Source organism: Neoarius graeffei, chromosome 3 (genome assembly GCF_027579695.1).
Source record: "Neoarius graeffei isolate fNeoGra1 chromosome 3, fNeoGra1.pri, whole genome shotgun sequence".
NCBI lineage: Eukaryota > Metazoa > Chordata > Actinopteri > Siluriformes > Ariidae > Neoarius > Neoarius graeffei.
In genome coordinates this window covers 82,016,388-82,035,503 of record NC_083571.1, presented here as the reverse complement: position 1 = coordinate 82,035,503, position 19,116 = coordinate 82,016,388, and the positions used below count along the sequence as shown (strand labels likewise).

The 19,116-nt window shown below is 40.6% G+C and overlaps 1 protein-coding gene across 17 annotated transcripts in view; it reads left to right on the top strand.

Annotated features, from left to right (window-relative positions):
* clocka (clock circadian regulator a) overlaps positions 1–19,116 on the top strand; it is a 181,130-nt gene that overhangs the window by 132,687 nt on the left and 29,327 nt on the right. For all 17 annotated transcript variants that reach the window (XM_060917487.1, XM_060917473.1, XM_060917486.1 and 14 more), the window contains 9 exons: positions 554–702; positions 4,439–4,530; positions 4,637–4,726; positions 7,748–7,868; positions 10,463–10,576; positions 15,357–15,475; positions 15,593–15,675; positions 18,090–18,196; positions 18,445–18,592. In XM_060917487.1, the coding sequence (XP_060773470.1) occupies positions 554–702; positions 4,439–4,530; positions 4,637–4,726; positions 7,748–7,868; positions 10,463–10,576; positions 15,357–15,475; positions 15,593–15,675; positions 18,090–18,196; positions 18,445–18,592 (1,023 nt within the window). The remainder of the gene's footprint in view (positions 1–553; positions 703–4,438; positions 4,531–4,636; positions 4,727–7,747; positions 7,869–10,462; positions 10,577–15,356; positions 15,476–15,592; positions 15,676–18,089; positions 18,197–18,444; positions 18,593–19,116) is intronic.

Sequence of the window (19,116 nt, the reverse complement as noted above, 5' to 3'; positions counted from 1 at the left end):
CGTTTCCAGCGGGATGGGCTCTGCACTCGGCACTCGACTTTTACGGACTGTACAGAACCGTCATGTTGTTTTGAGCTTTGCAATGGTTTTAAAACTAGCGTTTTGTATCGGCAAAAAGACATGCCCCGGGCACTGCCGTGTTGGCGCTTTCCGGTTGAAATCACAAAAAACAAATTTTCTCAAAACACAACCGATTTGATGTGATTGTGGTAGCAACTCAACGTATGCACTCCCAATAATGTGAAAATAGACCTAAAAAGCATTTCACTCCGGAGTATTCCTTTAAGGATGATTTGAGAAGCTGTTAAAGTTGCATATTTGCTTTTTTTTTTTTTTTTAAGCATGATTAGTGTGCTATAGCTTTTTAAACAATGAAAAGAAACTTGTGCAACACATTTCTGGTAAAATACCAGCTTTAGTTTAGTTTACTGTATTTTCTAAAGTAGAGGTAGTTTTCTGTGCTACCTCCCCAATGCCATAATGAATCACTGCTTGTATGTGTGTGGTGGAGCCTGATTTTATGAGTGTGCTGTCCATGTGCCCACTCATCCAGAGTTTCCAGGAACAAGTCGGAAAAGAAGAGGCGAGACCAGTTCAATGTGCTCATCAAGGAACTGGGCACCATGCTGCCTGGCAACACCCGCAAGATGGACAAATCCACCATTCTACAGAAAAGCATCGACTTCCTGCGCAAGCACAAAGGTCTCCTTCACTCACGGTTTTACCCACTCACTCACTTTTAAAAGTCTCACCTGCTTCATATGCATGCACAATAACCTATCACCATCTATCGAAACCACATTACTCACATTTTAGTGCTTGAGCCATGGATATGTAACATTTTATATCATGCAACAATAAATCGTGATACAAATTTATGATTTGCATCGATGAAATATAAAATGAATTGCGATTATCATCAAGCTGCATAATCTTAGTTTTTTATTTTTTTTCCTCCTAGCTGTAATTGTATTGTTTAGACAGTAGGATAGTACAATAGCAGGAATGAACGTGACTTCATCCTGGGTGGCAGTAACACAGCTTTAAAACTTCAAAAATGTGGCAGATCACAGAATCCAGGGACACATGTCTGCCCGGGGGCATTTTGAGTTATTGACAGATTCAGAAAGTACAGTTTCTAAGCTTTCCAATGATGCCTTCCATGTGGAGATCTGACAATATTTGAAGAATGTGCGGCCTTTTGAAAGTGTATACTTCTTAAAACAGAAAAGGGAGAAAATCGTCCTCAAAGTTTTCCATCTCAGCTACTCTGGGTGCAGGGCGGGCACATAATGGTGCTCATCTGCATGACATTAAGGAAAGCTCTACCCCCTACGAGCTAGCACGATACTACTTTCATGTAAACAAAGATCACCACGTCAATTTTCCTTCCATGCAAAGTATGCCCAACACAATTATGAAGTACAAAAATAAGTCCTAAAGTATACTTTAACGTTTTGTGGTTGAAAAATTACTCACACCGTAAGAAAGAAAGATAGCACGATGATGACACAACTAACACAACACTAGTTTCATGTAAAGCCTCGGGGTCACAACCGGCCGTACAGTACGCGCTCCTACGGCCGGTCTACATGCAAAAAACGCAAGAAACACACGGAGAGCGCGCATGAAACGCACAAGAGCGCGCGTGTGAAAAGCACGAGAGCGCGCGTGTGATGTGCTGATTTTCGAGCCGCAGACCAGCCGCAGAGGTTCTTTGTCATGTCAAACAAACTCTACAGGCACTTACGTTTTTTTCAGGTTGCAAGACAAACTTACGGCCAACGCGCGTCTTTCTCCATGAACAAAAAAAAAACCACAGCGATTTGGGGAAACGCCAAAAATCACACGGCCAAAAAATCGTACGTCCGGTTGTGACCTAGGCTTAACTAAACCACAACACTCTCCGTTACATGCAAAAATAACCACACAGCCTTAGATTAATAAACTTACCCCATCAGAAAGAGAAACGGCACCTTGCACACACCAATGCCTCCGATGGAATGTAATCCTAGAACGGTCCGTGTATCATCCGATCATTCAAGTATTCCATTCAATCTGGAAAACGAGGTTGCGGTTTTTTTGCTAGAAATGGTTATCTCCGATGTAAATACCGTGCGTCTGTTTGCTTCGCGGGGCTCCTCTGCGCTCTGTTTAGTAACTCATTCCATAGTGAAATCACACGCCTGTATGCAGTTAAGTAGCCATGCGCTCAGCCCGGATCATACAGCTGATTCGCGAAAAAAAAAACAAAAGCCTTAAATCATCATGTGAATGGCCCATATGGTAATTTACCCACACCCCCCAGCAGGCTACAGTCCTGACAAAAACAAGACAATTTGCAACACAAAATGTATGCTTTTCCAACAAAACAATCTATTATCTGAAATACTGATTGCATTCTTCAAGATCTCAACTTGCACATGATGGAAAAAAACAAAAATCACAAATTTCGAAAAAAAAATGCTTCTTTTGCGATTATCTCGGATTCGTTTCGGCCGACATGTGTCCCTGGATTCGGTGAGGGGTCACACGTGTGCGCACAAAAAAACAAAAACAAGCAAACCCAGATCTAAAATGGAAAAGAGGTGTTGTGTCGTTGTAGAAATAGATTTAACATGAAATCAGAGCTCCCCTTTTACAGAAAGCGAACAAAAAGAGAAGCAAATGAAGGTAGGAGAAAAGTTTATTAAGAAAAGGCCTATTTGTTATTAGGGTTTTCGTTTTTAATAAAAGGAATATGTTGGTTAATAGGCTATTATATTTTACTCCAACCTTTATAAATGTCGGTAATTATTGTTGGTTATTAAGAACATGAAAGATATATTAAACAAGATTTTAATTGAACAAAAGCAATATTTACGTTGATGAATAGGAAAATAAATGTTGTTTATTTGGTAATCATATTTTATTTATTTAGTTTTTGTCCTCCCCATGAACCCAGTGGGCGGCACGGTGGTGTAAGTGGTTAGCACGGTCGCCTCACAGCAAGAAGGTTCTGGGTTCGAGCCCAACGGCCGGTGAGGGCCTTTCTGTGTGGAGTTTGCATGTTCTCCCCGTGTCTGCGTGGGTTTCCTCCGGATGCTCTGGTTTCCCCCACAGTCCAAAGACGTGCGGTTAGGTTAATATGGGACGGCCATGGGCTGAGGTGCCCTTGAGCGAGGCACCTAACTCCCAACTGCTCCCCAGGCACTGTTAGCATGGCTGCCCACTGCTCTGGGTGTGTGTGTGTGCTCATTACTCATGTGTGTGTTCACATGCAGAGAGGAAATTTCACAAGTGTGTGATGAATAAAGTTGTGCTTTCCTTCCTTCCTTCCTTCCTTCCTTCCTTCCTTCCTTCCTCCCTCCCTCCCTCCCTCCCTCCCTCATGAATTGAGTGAATCATTACATGTCTCTTGAACCAAGTCAGATTTTTGTGTTAATTCAGTGTCAGTAGAGTAGCTATTCATCCATTCATTTAGTTGTCTCTAAAGTAGGGTCCAGGACCCCCAGATCTATTCCATATAATTTTTTTTTTTTTTATTAATGATGTGATGACTGGAGATGACTATCCTTTACTATTTTTAATAAAGTTGTTCTGGATGGATATTGTAGGCTACCCTAATTAAATGGGTTTAAAATGATGCCGTTTACACCCTTATGTAGGAAATAGTTTATTTTTAAAATAAAACTTAACGATTCAAAATTCAATCTGCAGTTTGTTTTCATAAAACTAGGAAAATTCTGTTAATATGATACAAAATGGGGCGGCACGGTGGTGTAGTGGTTAGCGCTGTCGCCTCACAGCAAGAAGGTCCGGGTTCGAGCCCCGTGGCCGACGAGGGCCTTTCTGTGCGGAGTTTGCATGTTCTCCCCGTGTCCGCGTGGGTTTCCTCTGGGTGCTCCGGTTTCCCCCACAGTCCAAAGACATGCAGGTTAGGTTAACTGGTGACTCTAAATTGAGCGTAGGTGTGAATGTGAGTGTGAATGGTTGTCTGTGTCTATGTGTCAGCCCTGTGATGACCTGGCGACTTGTCCAGGGTGTACCCCGCCTTTCGCCCGTAGTCAGCTGGGATAGGCTCCAGCTTGCTTGCGACCCTGTAGAACAGGATAAAGCGGCTAGAGATAATGAGATGAGATGATACAAAATTTTTGAAAGCTCGGTTTGCATTGTGTGGGTGAAGAAGAAGAAGAAGAAGGGTTAAGTATGAATAAAGTTCAGGGATAAAACAATGTCATGGTGCCAGTGAATAAATTTAAGGATTTCATAATCTGTGATATACTTTTAAAGGGGTCCAGGATTTTATATCGTCCCTGATCACAGATGTTCTCAAACCTTTTGTAGTGTTCTCTGCACTCCAGGCAGCCTTTAGCATTTACACTTGACCGTCCCGTACAATATTAATCAGTAACCTGTACATGCTATAAAATAAGTAATGGTGTCTTCTCTTGTTTAGAAATTGCAGCACAGTCGGAGTCCAGTGAGATTCGTCAGGACTGGAAGCCTCCGTTCCTCAGCAATGAGGAGTTTACACAGCTGATGTTAGAGGTGAGAAGACACACTGTTCAAATCTTCCTACCCGAACAGATTCTTATTGTAAGGAATGTGCTGTATAAGTTGTTTATTATTATTATTCTGTACTTTTTGTTCTCAGGCCCTAGATGGCTTCTTTCTAGCCATTATGACAGACGGCAACATAATCTACGTGTCTGAAAGTGTCACCTCTTTACTAGAGCATTTACCAGTAAGCATCATCTGCGTGACCTAGAATTTATGTCGGACGTGACAGCAAGTCAACAGAGCACTGACCCCCCACACGTATATCACTGGCAGTGAATAATGGAGGTGAAGACAGCTGAAATTGGGCCAGCTGTCCTTATAACACGGTGTACTTAAAAACATGACCTGCAACAGAGAGATAGTGAACAAACTACAGATTTGTGTGGCAGCCTGGGAAAACCCATCAGATGGTGTAGCTGAGTTGTGTCAGATTCAAAAAAGAGCCAGGACAAAAAGTTGAAAGGACAAAAAAAAAAAAGGTTTTTCTACTGATAATATTCTTTGACACATTCAACCATAAATACACCAAAATATTTCACCAAAATGACATGGAAATGTTTTTATTTACTTAGGCCGAGGCTGTCTTCTGCCAAGAAATCATGCCAGGAAAGGAACCTGTGGTAAAAACAGTCAGTCTGCCTAAATATGTCTAAAGGTCTCAATTATACTTTTAACTGTGCATATACAGGATGGCTGCTGCACGCAGTCAGTCAGAGCGTTGCTTGTGCACATTCTCAGAAACTTGCGTTACACGTCCACGTGGTAAATAATTGAGTCAGTATAGCACCATATGACACTACATCCACAACTGAATTGAATCGCATACTTGTGTACAATTCTAGACTGTTATTGAGTACCAACTCTCACCAGGATTCCTATTATGGTTCGTGTTTGACTTTTAAAAAACTTATGTCGCCTTTAAATGTAACAAACAATGTAGGATGAGGATTTTTGATTTGAGATGCAGTTCATGACAACAATCAAGATGATGGCAGAAAGTTTGCTTTAAAGGAGATATGCAGAACCTTTATTTTTTAAATACATTTCTGAGTGGATGGTATCTACACCCTTGACTCTTGTATGCTGCATAAATGGGAATAAAAAAATATATTTTTGAGAGTTAAAATTGACCGCAAAGTTGGCATTCGAGCTGCCCTGCTGAGCCAGCCAGCCCTGAGTGCGTGACGTCACAGTGGTAACCGGTTTTAAGGACGAGGCCTTTGACGGCTATAGACCAAAGTCATATAAATAAAAATTTATGGTGAAAGTAAGAAATACCGTCACCTACTTGCTCAACTAAGACTGATTTGACTTCATTGATTGTGGGTTGACTCTCGTTAAAACAGGATAGGTGTTATAACTTATGCAACATACATGTACATGCATGCATTTTCACTGATGAAACGTATAAGGCAATAATCAGATGAACTGAGACGATCACATTCTGAAGCAAATTGAATAATTTTATAGCGGTAACTTAAACACACAATACAAGTTACATGTATTAATCTAAATGCAGGTAAACAACGTGTTTTTGTTGTTTTATATCCAAATGAGAGTCGGAGCTTACCCGTCTGTGTTCTCACTTCTTGAAGGCCGATCTTGTGGCCGATTGTTTTTGAAACAATATGACTTTCAGTTGTTTGTTCAGTTCTCTGTTCATTCGCTTCTTCCACGTAAGGGAGAGATGGCAGATCCAGTGAAGAAATCAGACGGCTGCTTCACTCATTCTCCATTTTCTCCATATCGAGTGCGCCGCCATTACTGCTGGGCTCAGGCAATTACTAAAACCCGGGACGGAACATCACCGATTTTAGCAACAACCGCGGGGAGGTCACTGCCCGAGCAATATGTCCCGTCCCTTCCCGGGTTTTACCAACAACCCTTGGCTTACACTCCAGGAGAACTGGTGCAACTGAACTGACTTTCCTTTTAAAAAATAAATAAAATAAATGCTTTCCTTTTCTTGTAGTTTTATTTAATTGTTGGTACTGCACCCTCTTTCAATACTGGCTTATAGCCAACGCTTCTCAACAGATCAGAGGTTTCGTACGAGTCTTCAGTAAAATGTGCAGAGCAGAGGAGAGACCACTTCGTAGGCGCCCAATGTGCCTGTGAACTTCTCGCAAAACGCGTCCAAATCTTTGCAGTTTGAACATTCTTGGGCCATGAGTGCAACGTAAATCCACCTTCTGTTGTGTTGTTGGCACATCCATGTGGCATGGCGATAAATTAGCTCAAAATGGAGGATCGGAGTTGCAGTCAGCTGTGTTTTAGTATAGCGGAAATGGCGATGAGACCGATAGACTTCCTGCTGTGACGTTACGGACATCAAGGTCATTCACTCAGACCGCTACCTATATAAATCACTTTAATTGTAAAAATTACTATATTAGATTTATTGTTGACGCTTAAAACTATTCCTGTGCCATTCTTGAGGTCTCAAGGCATTTATAAACGAAAGTGAGGCCATGGCTCTGCGTATATGCTTTAATGTCTTTGAAAGAAATTGCTAAACATTACAGTTTATCTTGGAATCCAGATGTTTTGTTTCTGATGTACCATCTAATGGATGCTGCTTTTAATCCTCAAGATGTACAAACGATACTCTGGCCTAAAATCCTTACTGGCTAAGTGAGATTTCCTCATACAGTGAATGTCATGCTTTGCTCACGTTTGATCAAGTGGACATACTAAGCCTAATCAACTCTGTTTGTAATCAGATACCAGCTGGCAGAATGACCCTGATACTTCTGCATACAGATTTCTGGTTGAGATACATGCAAAAGAGAAACATTTTGTCAGTTCTGGGAAAAATGCAGTTTTCAGAACTATAGGAAAATAATAGATAATGTCAGTTTCGCCATGTGCAAGGCCTTCCCAGGTTTCCACACGTTTGTGTTTAAATGCTAAATTCGATATTGTTCTACACTTTGCTCTTGATCTACAGGCTGCTCAGATCATGGAGTATAGAATGTGTTATTTGAATGGATCTCTATAGAGATCATGTTTCACTTAAATAGCAACAGGACAACTGGGGTCTTGTAACAGAGTTGAGTCATGTACTGTTGTGTGAATTGAAACATCCAGTTCCAAATGAAAGCCTACATGTTATGTGAGACAGGCAAGACGGATGACTAAAATTACTTGTGTGTGAAATTAGTGTTATGCGAGAGAGAAAGTAACATCTGCTCATGTGTTTCAGTCTGACCTGGTGGACCAGAACCTGTTGAATTTTCTTCCACTGGGCGAGCACTCCGAAGTGTACAAAGCCCTCTCAACACACATACTCGAAGGAGAGAGCCTCACACCAGACTACTTAAAGAGTAAGATACTGGCCTACACTACCGTTCAAAAGTTTGGGGTCACCCAGACAGTTTTGTGTTTTCCATGAAAAGTCACACTTTTATTTACCACCATAAGTTGTAAAATGAATAGAAAATATAGTCAAGACATTTTTCTGGCCATTTTGAGCATTTAATCGAGCCCACAAATGTGATGCTCCAGAAACTCAATCTGCTCAAAGGAAGGTCAGTTTTATAGCTTCTCTAAAGAGCTCAACTGTTTTCAGCTGTGCTAACATGATTGTACAAGGGTTTTCTAATCATCCATTAGCCTTCTGAGGCAATGAGCAAACACATTGTACCATTAGAACACTGGAGTGAGAGTTGCTGGAAATGGGCCTCTATACACCTATGGAGATATTGCACCAAAAACCAGACATTTTAGTAGAATTTAGCTAGAATAGTCATTTACCACATTAGCAATGTATAGAGGTGTATTTCTGATTAGTTTAAAGGGGAACAGAGGGCAATATATAGAGTAAACTTAACAATAAAACACACATTAACGAACCTTATTCAAGACTTACAAAAGTTTTTTGTTCTAAGGTTGGAAAGTTATAGTGTTTTGAAAGTAGCTCGAGCAAACTATTTCCGCAGTTTGAACAGCCCGCCATGATATTAATTTTATCCAATCAGAATGCACGTTCATTTTCTCTGCGTAACACTCATGACGTATGTATGTTCCCAGTTGTGTTGGCTCATTGAGGTTGGGAATAGCACGTGTGAATCGGAAAGTAGGATGAATTGTAAGTGATCGGCTACACAAACTGGTTCAAACTGGTACCCTTCTAAGCCATAGCCTGCTTGCAGTGTGTCTTGCGGGATCTCTTCGTATGATTCGACAAAGCTGTCGCTTTCACTTGATGCGCCCGACGCCATGATTACACGCTTCTCTCCTAGTGCAGTGGGTAGGGCTGACGTCACGGTCTTTTAAAAATGGCGACTCTTGTGCCGTTTAGCGTACCGACTATTATATTTACAATTACCAAGATATTTCGTTGTTTTCTAGTATATAAATTTGATAAATACTTAAGAATACGTTACTTTGTCACATCAGCAACTGTATATATTATATTTGGTACCCCTTTAAAGTGATCTTCATTGAAAAGAACAGTGCTTTTCTTTCAAAAATAAGGACATTTCAAAGTGACCCCAAACTTTTGAACGGTAGTATATACTTGCGCACACTCCCCCAGTGCTCAACGTTCCTACTCCTGTGTACACAGTCCTTTAATTATAAGGGAGCAAACAATTGAGCAATTGATAACTTCCACAAGTGTTAACCAAGTAATCACAAAAGGTCTAAGAACTATTTGTGAACTTGACACATGGAAAATGTTAAGGACAGAAAAATGTTCAATTCTTGTAAAACAGTTTATGAGTCTGAAATATTAGAGTGAATGAATGGAAAAAAGTTTAGGTATTTGCAAATGAACGGAATCATGCCTTATGAAACAAGAACATGCTGTTGAAGTACGGATTAGTAAAAAAAAAAAAAAAAAACAATAAAATCTGACAGCGGAGCTAAATTCAACGATTGAACAATGCCTGCAGTCATTAAGAAACTCTGGTGTTCTTCAGGAAGTCGAAGCTTCAAGAACTACCATTAAGAATAGGATAGGATGGACTATTTTAAAGGCAAGGAGTTCAACGGCAGTTTGCTGAAAATATGTAAAAGTCTGTAAATTTCAAGAGTCTTATGGACCCGAGACCGAGGTTAACCTGTGAACATCAAAACGGCAGCTTTATCGTCTTCTAAAATGGTGGCGTGTAGGCTGTGCTTATTGATGATGCACATAATGACTGGAATCTTATATAGAAGTCTCTTTATCACTCGGATCCATCCAAAAGCTGACAGGAGCACAATGACATGAAACATATCTGCTGGCAGAGCATCAAAATGAAACCTTCCTCTTCGGGATCAGATTTCTTTTATCAAACCTAATATTCATGTTTTGTCCCATTTTTCATTTCTGTTTGAGCTCATTTACTTGGTTTGTCTGTAAATTATCTACTTTGACATCACTTGAAGAAAACAAATGTATTTTAACATAACGGTGGAAATTAGTTTATTTAGGCCACTTTGTAAAAATGCCTTGGCTTTCTGCCTGCTCTGATCATGTCACGTAAGGAATCAGCTTAACAAAAACGGACAGTGTGCTTAAAACCTTCTAGCTATGTGCGATTTTTCTCATGACATTGATCAGGTATAGATCAGGCAGCTAGCTACACAGCATATCAAAATGGATCTAAACTTGATCAATTCAGTTTGCAATCAGACACCATTAAAAATGCCTGTTCATGCTCCTGAACAGTGATGTCATCGTCAAAACGGAGAAAAGCACACACAATGTTCAAATTGCCTTATAAAAAGACGTTAATAGCAAGACATTTTTTACTCAACAGAGCTGACTGAATTAGTGAATGAGTGATTATGTCCCCATCTATCTTTGAGTGAATTGTGATCAGTCGAGTGAAGACAAGAGGATGAGGCTCGTGTCAGGTGATGAATTGCAAGGTGACTATAACTTATTTTAATCTGTCTTGTTTTTGTTTTTTTCCTCCTTTCTCTATAGCAAAAAACCAATTAGAGTTCTGCTGTCACATGCTCCGGGGCACCATCGACCCCAAAGAGCCTCCCGTCTATGAGTATGTCAAGTTTATTGGAAACTTCAAGTCTCTCAACACTGGTAAGTGTGAGAGTTGCATTGTGACGAGTCATTGTTCTCATGCAGCTTTCTGCTCAACAGGGTGGCTTAGTCATGGGAAAGGCAGTGAAACCTTTGCTTGAAATACAACCCCAAATCAGAAAAAGTTGGGATGGTATAGAAAAAGGAAAAAAAAAAGTGCATGGATGTCTAATTTTACTTCGTATATCATCGCAGACAGTATGAACCCAAGATATTTCATGTTCATTTAATTTGTGAATATACATCCGTTCCTGGGCGGCACGGTGGTGTAGTGGTTAGCGCTGTCGCCTCACAGCAAGAAGGTCCTGGGTTCGAGCCCCGGGGCCGGCGAGGGCCTTTCTGTGTGGAGTTTGCATGTTCTCCCCGTGTCCGCGTGGGTTTCCTCCGGGTGCTCCGGTTTCCCCCACAGTCCAAAGACATGCAGGTTAGGTTAACTGGTGACTCTAAATTGACCGTAGGTGTGAATGTGAGTGTGAATGGTTGTCTGTGTCTATGTGTCAGCCCTGTGATGACCTGGCGACTTGTCCAGGGTGTACCCCGCCTTTCGCCCGTAGTCAGCTGGGATAGGCTCCAGCTTGCCTGCGACCCTGTAGAAGGATAAAGCGGCTAGAGATAATGAGATGAGATGAGATGAGACATCCGTTCCTGCATTTTAGGCCTGTGACACATTCAAAAAAAAGTTGTGATGGGGCAATTTAGGGCTAGTAATGAGGTAAAACAATTAAATAGCAATGTGATTCGAAACAGGTGATGTCAACAGGTGATTGTAATCACGATTTGGCATAAAAATCGGTATCCAGGAAAGGCCTAGGCTTTGAGGAGCAAAGATGGGCCGAGGATCTCCAGTTTAACAAATGAGTGAGGAGATTATTGAAATGTTTAAATACAATGTTCACCAAAGAAAGATATGAAGGGATTTTGGATATTTCACGCTTTACAGTGTATAATATCATTAAATGATTCAAGGAATCTAGAGGAATTTGTGTGTAAAGGGTAAGGGCACAAGCCTAAGCTGAACACCCATGATCTCTGACCCTTCAGACGGCACTGCGTTAAGAACAGTCATTCATCTATAGCTGATATAACCACATGGGCTCGGGATTACTTTAGCAAACCTTTGTCAAGCACTACAATTCGGAGTTACATCCACAAATACCAGTTAAAACTTTACTGTGCAAAAAGGAAGCCTTATGTTAACTGTGTCCAGGAGCGCTGTCGACTTCTCTAGGCTTGGAGGTATCTGGGATGGACCATCACACAATGGAAACGTGTGTTGTGGTCACAAACAGTATTCCAGGTCTTTTTTTTCCTCCCTTATATATACAACCCCGATTCCAAAAAAAGTTGGGACAAAGTACAAATTGTAAATAAAAACGGAATGCAATAATTTACAAATCTCAAAAACTGATATTGTATTCACAATAGAACATAGACAACATATCAAAATGTCGAAAGTGAGACATTTTGAAATTTCATGCCAAATATTGGCTCATTTGAAATTTCATGACAGCAACACATCTCAAAGTTGGGACAGGGGCAATAAGAGGCTGGAAAAGTTTAAGGTACAAAAAAGGAACAGCTGGAGGACCAAATTGCAACTCATTAGGTCAATTGGCAATAGGTCATTAACATGACTGGGTATAAAAAGAGCATCTTGGAGTGGCAGCTGCTCTCAGAAGTAAAGATGGGAAGAGGATCACCAATCCCCCTAATTCTGCACCGACAAATAGTGGAGCAATATCAGAAAGGAGTTCGACAGTGTAAAATTGCGAAGAGTTTGAACATATCATCATCTACAGTGCATAATATCATCAAAAGATTCAGAGAATCTGGAAGAATCTCTGTGCGTAAGGGTCAAGGCCGGAAAACCATACTGGGTGCCCGTGATCTTCGGGCCCTTAGACGGCACTGCATCACATACAGGCATGCTTCTGTATTGGAAATCACAAAATGAGCTCAGGAATATTTCCAGAGAACATTATCTATGAACACAATTCACCGTGCCATCCACTGTTGCCAGCTAAAACTCTATAGTTCAAAGAAGAAGCCGTATCTAAACATGATCCAGAAGCGCAGACATCTTCTCTGGGCCAAGGCTCATTTAAAATGGACTGTGGCAAAGTGGAAAACTGTTCTGTGGTCAGGCTAATCAAAATTTGAAGTTCTTTATGGAAATCAGGGACGCCGTGTCATTCGGACTAAAGAGGAGAAGGACGACCCAAGTTGTTATCAGCGCTCAGTTCAGAAGCCTGCATCTCTGATGGTATGGGGTTGCATTAGTGCGTGTGGCATGGGCAGCTTACACATCTGGAAAGACACCATCAATGCTGAAAGGTATATCCAGGTTCTAGAGCAACATATGCTCCCATCCAGACGACGTCTCTTTCAGGGAAGACCTTGCATTTTCCAACATGACAATGCCAAACCACATACTGCATCAATTACAGCATCATGGCTGCGTAGAAGAAGGGTCCGGGTACTGAACTGGCCAGCCTGCAGTCCAGATCTTTCACCCATAGAAAACATTTGGCGCATCATAAAACGGAAGATACAACAAAAAAGACCTAAGACAGTTGAGCAACTAGAATCCTACATTAGACAAGAATGGGTTAACATTCCTATCCCTAAACTTGAGCAACTTGTCTCCTCAGTCCCCAGACGTTTACAGACTGTTGTAAAGAGAAGAGGGGATGTCTCACAGTGGTAAACATGGCCTTGTCCCAACTTTTTTGAGATGTGTTGTTGTCATGAAATTTAAAATCACCTAATTTTTCTCTTTAAATGATAAATTTTCTCAGTTTAAACATTTGATATGTCATCTATGTTCTATTCTGAATAAAATATGGAATTTTGAAACTTCCACATCATTGCATTCCGTTTTTATTTACAATTTGTACTTTGTCCCAACTTTTTTGGAATCGGGGTTGTGTGTGTATATATAAGTAATGGATGCCGTAGGCTCCAGACCGAAGATGAAAAGGACCATCCAGAATATTATCAGCAACAAGGCCAAAAGCCAGGGTCTGTCATGGTTGTGTCCATGCCCTTGGCGAAGGTAACTTGCATGTCTGTGATGTCAGCATTAATGCAGAAAAGTACACTGAGATTTTGGGGCATCATATGTTGCCTTCAAGATGACCTCTTTTCCAGGGACATTTCAACAAAACAATGCAAAACCACATTCTGCACACATTACAAAGGCATGGCTGTGGAAGAAGAGGGTCTCTGTCCCCAATAGAGACTGTGTGGTGAATTTTAAAGTGAAAAATATGACAATGATGACCCCGTACTGTTGTACATCTTAAGACCTGTTTACAGGAAGAATGGGACAAAATAACTCCTGAAACACTTCATCACTTGGCGTTTTTAGTCCCTAAACATCTCAAATGCTGTGAAAAGGAATGGCAACATTTTACAAAGTGGTAAATGCTTTACTGTTCCAATTTTTTTGGAAATGTGTTGAAAATAGCAAAATTGAAATAAGTGTTTATTTTGAAAAATAAATAAATATTAAAAAAAAAAACCAATGAAATACATGAGGTAAAACATCCCACAATGTGCTGTTGTATTGTTTTGAGTGCAATACAGGTCAAAGATCATTTACAAATCATTGTTAGTTTTCAGTTTTATTTTCAGTTTCGATGTTATAGTTCCAACTTTTCCTGATTTGCGGTTGTGGAAGACAGCCTTTATATTTGCTGTGCTTAAGAGACGGAAAGCAATCGCAACAGTAGTTCAAACCGTACATGGAGTGGCAATTTTGGGTGCGGTGGGACAACTTTGTAACCCAAGTAATTTTTCCCGAGGGACGGGGCATTTCAGTGTTTTGGTTTTGGACGTAGAACATTGGTAAAACAGTGTGCCCGGAGAACATTTTTTACATAAAATCTCCATTTTCAGATTTACCCGGGTTAGTGTGAACAGTTTTAATGATGTCGACGAATACACTTTATAACTTTAGGTTTGAACTCGTCACGTAATGCCATTGCTTTGAAAATGATCTTGATTAGTTGCAGGCTGAGTAAGGATAGTGTAGCCTGACCTTATTGCTTATGCAAGATATATGACTTCAAATTGACCTATGCTAGCAAGGAAACCATGCATTTAGCTTATTAGCTAAAAACATTGGGCAAATCCCACTGTTAAAATAAATAAATAAAGTCACCTACTTCTTATAGTTATCGTTCCTTATATCTGCCAGGGCAAGTAAAAATGACGTATGTACACTTGTGTTTCTAGCCAGTTCTGCGCTCCTTTTGAGAAATGCCAGGCAAGTGTCCTTTAATATTTAGTGACTCAGTAATGACTGGTATAGACTTTGGCTCGAAGCTGAAAAAGATGTTTCACATACTCGATGTCAGGTGCTAATATTCCCCAACCTGTGGAGTAAAGTATGCAATTTTGTCAGAGGTCACTGGAAAGTCATGGAAAAATGACCTTTTTGAAATCTTACTCATGAAATGAGTGGGAACCCCGTCAGTTGGCAGTGGTGAATAATACGAATACAGCACGTTTGTAGCAGAGAATTGATCAGAAACCGGTAATTGGATGTAGCATTGGATGTGGCTCTTGCATCAAGTACAGCATACCGTCATCGCTGATTGGTTCACTAGTGCAGTGGATAATTTTCTGATATATTATTTCTTCACTGTAGTTAATTTTGAGTTTAGTGATGCCACCTAGTGACTCGGTGTGTATATATAAGTGCACCCTGGTTTTATATCCATTTTGTGTCCTTTATATATTCACATTTTCTTTTTTCAATTTTGTCATCCTGCAGTGCCTAACTCGACACGGAACGGCTTTGAAGGTGTGATCCAGCGCTCGCTCAGGCCCTCGTTTGAAGACCGTGTATGTTTCATTGCCACTGTGAGGTTAGCCAAGCCTCAGTTTATCAAGGTGGGCTGATACATTTCTCATTAGTGGCTGTACCTTACATTCATTTATTTTACAGGGAGATCAAGGAGTTGCGCAGTATTAGTACAAAGTGATGTGTTCATAACTTCTTCTCTACAGGAGATGTGCACTGTGGAGGAACCCAATGAGGAGTTCACTTCCAGACACAGCTTAGAATGGAAATTCCTTTTCCTGGACCACAGGTGTGTCTCTGAAATGATGAAATTATATGCTATTACAGTCTTACATCTCAGCTGTACCATATCATGAAGTTGTTTACAGGTTCTGAAGTGCAAAATTATTTTTCAGAATAACAGTATTGAGTATTAGTTTCATGGTACATTTTATGAAAATTACATGTTTTTCCAAGCCATTTTGTCTGTGGAGATTACTACACGGTTTTTGGGAGGAAAATGAACTAGGAGCAGATTTATAAGTTGCAGAAATATGACCACAGTTTTTACATTTTCTTTTTCTCATCTCATCTCATTATCTCTAGCCGCTTTATCCTGTTCTACAGGGTCGCAGGCAAGCTGGAGCCTATCCCAGCTGCCTACGGGCGAAAGGCGGGGTACACCCTGGACAAGTCGCCAGGTCATCACAGGGCTGACACATAGACACAGACAACCATTCACACTCACATTCACACCTACGGTCAATTTAGAGTCACCAGTTAACCTAACCTGCATGTCTTTGGACTGTGGGGGAAACCGGAGCACCCGGAGGAAACCCACGTGGACACGGGGAGAACATGCAAACTCCGCACAGAAAGGCCCTCGCCGGGCACGGGGCTCGAACCCGGACCTTCTTGCTGTGAGGCGACAGCGCTAACCACTACACCACCGTGCCGCCTATATAAATATAAATATATATATATATATATATATATATATATATATATACAGTGGGTATGGAAAGTATTCAGACCCCTTTAAATTTTTCACTCTGTTTCATTGCAGCCATTTGCTAAAATCAAAAAAGTTCATTTTATTTCTCATTAATGTACACTCAGCACCCCATCTTGACAGAAAAAAACAGAAATGTAGAAATTTTTGCAAATTTATTAAAAAAGAAAAACTGAAATATCACATGGTCATAAGTATTCAGACCCTTTGCTATGACACTCATATTTAACTCACATGCTGTCCATTTCTTCTGATCCTCCTTGAGATGGTTCTGCTCCTTCATTGGAGTCCAGCTGTGTTTAATTAAACTGATTGGACTTGATTAGGAAAGGCACACACCTGTCTATATAAGACCTTACAGCTCACAGTGCACGTCAGAGCAAATGAGAATCATGAGGTCGAAGGAACTGCCCAAGGAGCTCAGAGACAGAATTGTGGCAAGGCACAGATCTGACCAAGGTTACAAAAGAATTTCTGCAGCACTCAAGGTTCCTAAGCGCACAGTGGCCTCCATAATCCTTAAATGGAAGAAGTTTGGGACGACCAGAACTCTTCCTAGACCTGGCCGTCCAGCCAAACTGAGCAATCGTGGGAGAAGAGCCTTGGTGAAAGAGGTAAAGAAGAACCCAAAGATCACTGTGGCTTAGCTCCAGAGATGCAGTAGGGAGATGGGAGAAAGTTCCACAAAGTCAACTATCACTGCAGCCCTCCACCAGTCGGGGCTTTATGGCAGAGTGGCCCGACGGAAGCCTCTCCTCAGTGCAAGACATATGAAAGCCCACTTAGAGTTTACCAAAAAACACATGAAGGACTCCCAGACTATGAGAACTAAGATTCTCTGGTCTGATGAGACGAAGGTTGAACTTTTTGGCGTTAATTCTAAGCGGTATGTGTGGAGAAAACCAGGCACTGCTCATCACCTGCCCAATACAATCCCAACAGTGAAACATGGTGGTGGCAGCATCATGCTATGGGGGTGTTTTTCAGCTGCAGGAACAGGATGACTGGTTGCAATTGAAGGAAAGATGAATGCGGCCAAGTACAGAGATATCCTGGAAGAAAACCTCTTCCAGAGTGCTCAGGACCTCAGACTGGGCCGAAGGTTCACCTTCCAACAAGACAATGACCCTAAGCACACAGCTAAAATAACAAAGGAGTGGCTTCAGAACAACTCTGTGACCATTCTTGACTGGCCCAGCCAGAGCCCTGACCTAAACCCAATTGAGCATCTCTGGAGAGACCTGAAAATAGCTGTCCACCAACGTTCACCATCCAACCTGACGGAACTGGAGAGGATCTGCAAGGAAGAATGGCAGAGGATCCCCAAATCCAGGTGTGAAAAACTTGTTGCATCATTCCCAAGAAGACTCATGGCTGTACTAGCTCAAAAGGGTGCTTCTACTCAATACTGAGCAAAGGGTCTGAATACTTATGACCATGTGATATTTCAGTTTTTCTTTTTTAATAAATTTACAAAAATTTCTACATTTCTGTTTTTTTCTGTCAAGATGGGGTGCTGAGTGTACATTAATGAGAAATAAAATGAACTTTTTTGATTTTAGCAAATGGCTGCAATGAAACAAAGAGTGAAAAATTTAAAGGGGTCTGAATACTTTCTGTACCCACTGTATAATATATAATATTTTAATCTGCTTAAAGGTGAACTGCAATGTCACTGAGGTGTGTAAATGTGAATGTGTTGTCATTTTTAGGGCGCCCCCTATCATAGGTTACCTGCCTTTTGAAGTTTTGGGCACGTCGGGGTATGATTACTATCACGTCGATGACTTGGAGACGCTTGCCAAGTGCCACGAACACTGTGAGTTAGCCCAGTCTTACCTGTTCTCGTGTGTGTGTGAGAGAGAGAGAGACGGAGAGAGAATGTGATCGTGTGGGTTTATACAGTAGTGTTTAAACCTATATGTAATTAAAGGAAGTGTGACTCCTTTAGTGTTATGTTATATAATACTATATAGGAAAAGTTTAAATCATTTGTTTTCAGTACTATTCAGGTTTTAGGGATAGTGTAATGTTTCCCTGGGTGATGTGGATGTGTGTGTGGTGCAGTGATGCAGTATGGGAAAGGGAAGTCGTGTTATTATCGGTTCTTGACCAAAGGCCAGCAGTGGATTTGGCTGCAGACCCACTACTACATCACCTACCACCAGTGGAACTCGCGGCCGGAGTTCATCGTCTGCACACACACTGTTGTCAGGTGGAAAACACGCACACAAATAAATTAAAAAAAAAAAATATATATATATATATATATATATATATATATATATATATATATATATATATATATATATATATGAGTGATTCCACGCTTATGGGTACTGAAATGGGGACATGAACTTATTCACCTAAAACCATTTCTTTTTTTACCATCAGGTCACAAAACATGTAATCTTTAATGAATGATATGTTAAAAGATAACTTTAATTTTCTGAGATGTAATAAAAACATATTTATATGCCAAAGTCAAGCCTATGAGTTCAAAAATGATGTCTGTTACATTACTTCTGTTACGATTGTCCATCTCGCATCTGTTACAAATTAATTACAATCTAGCTATATACCATGTTAATCTTATTGAAAGAATGTGTATGTTTATTCTACTACACGTTTATTAATTATATTTGCTAAAACATCACCTTCCTATGTTTCAAAAAGTAATTCTACATTGTTAAAATTGAGAATCTATATGTCCACAACACTTCTGTTACGTTCTGACTT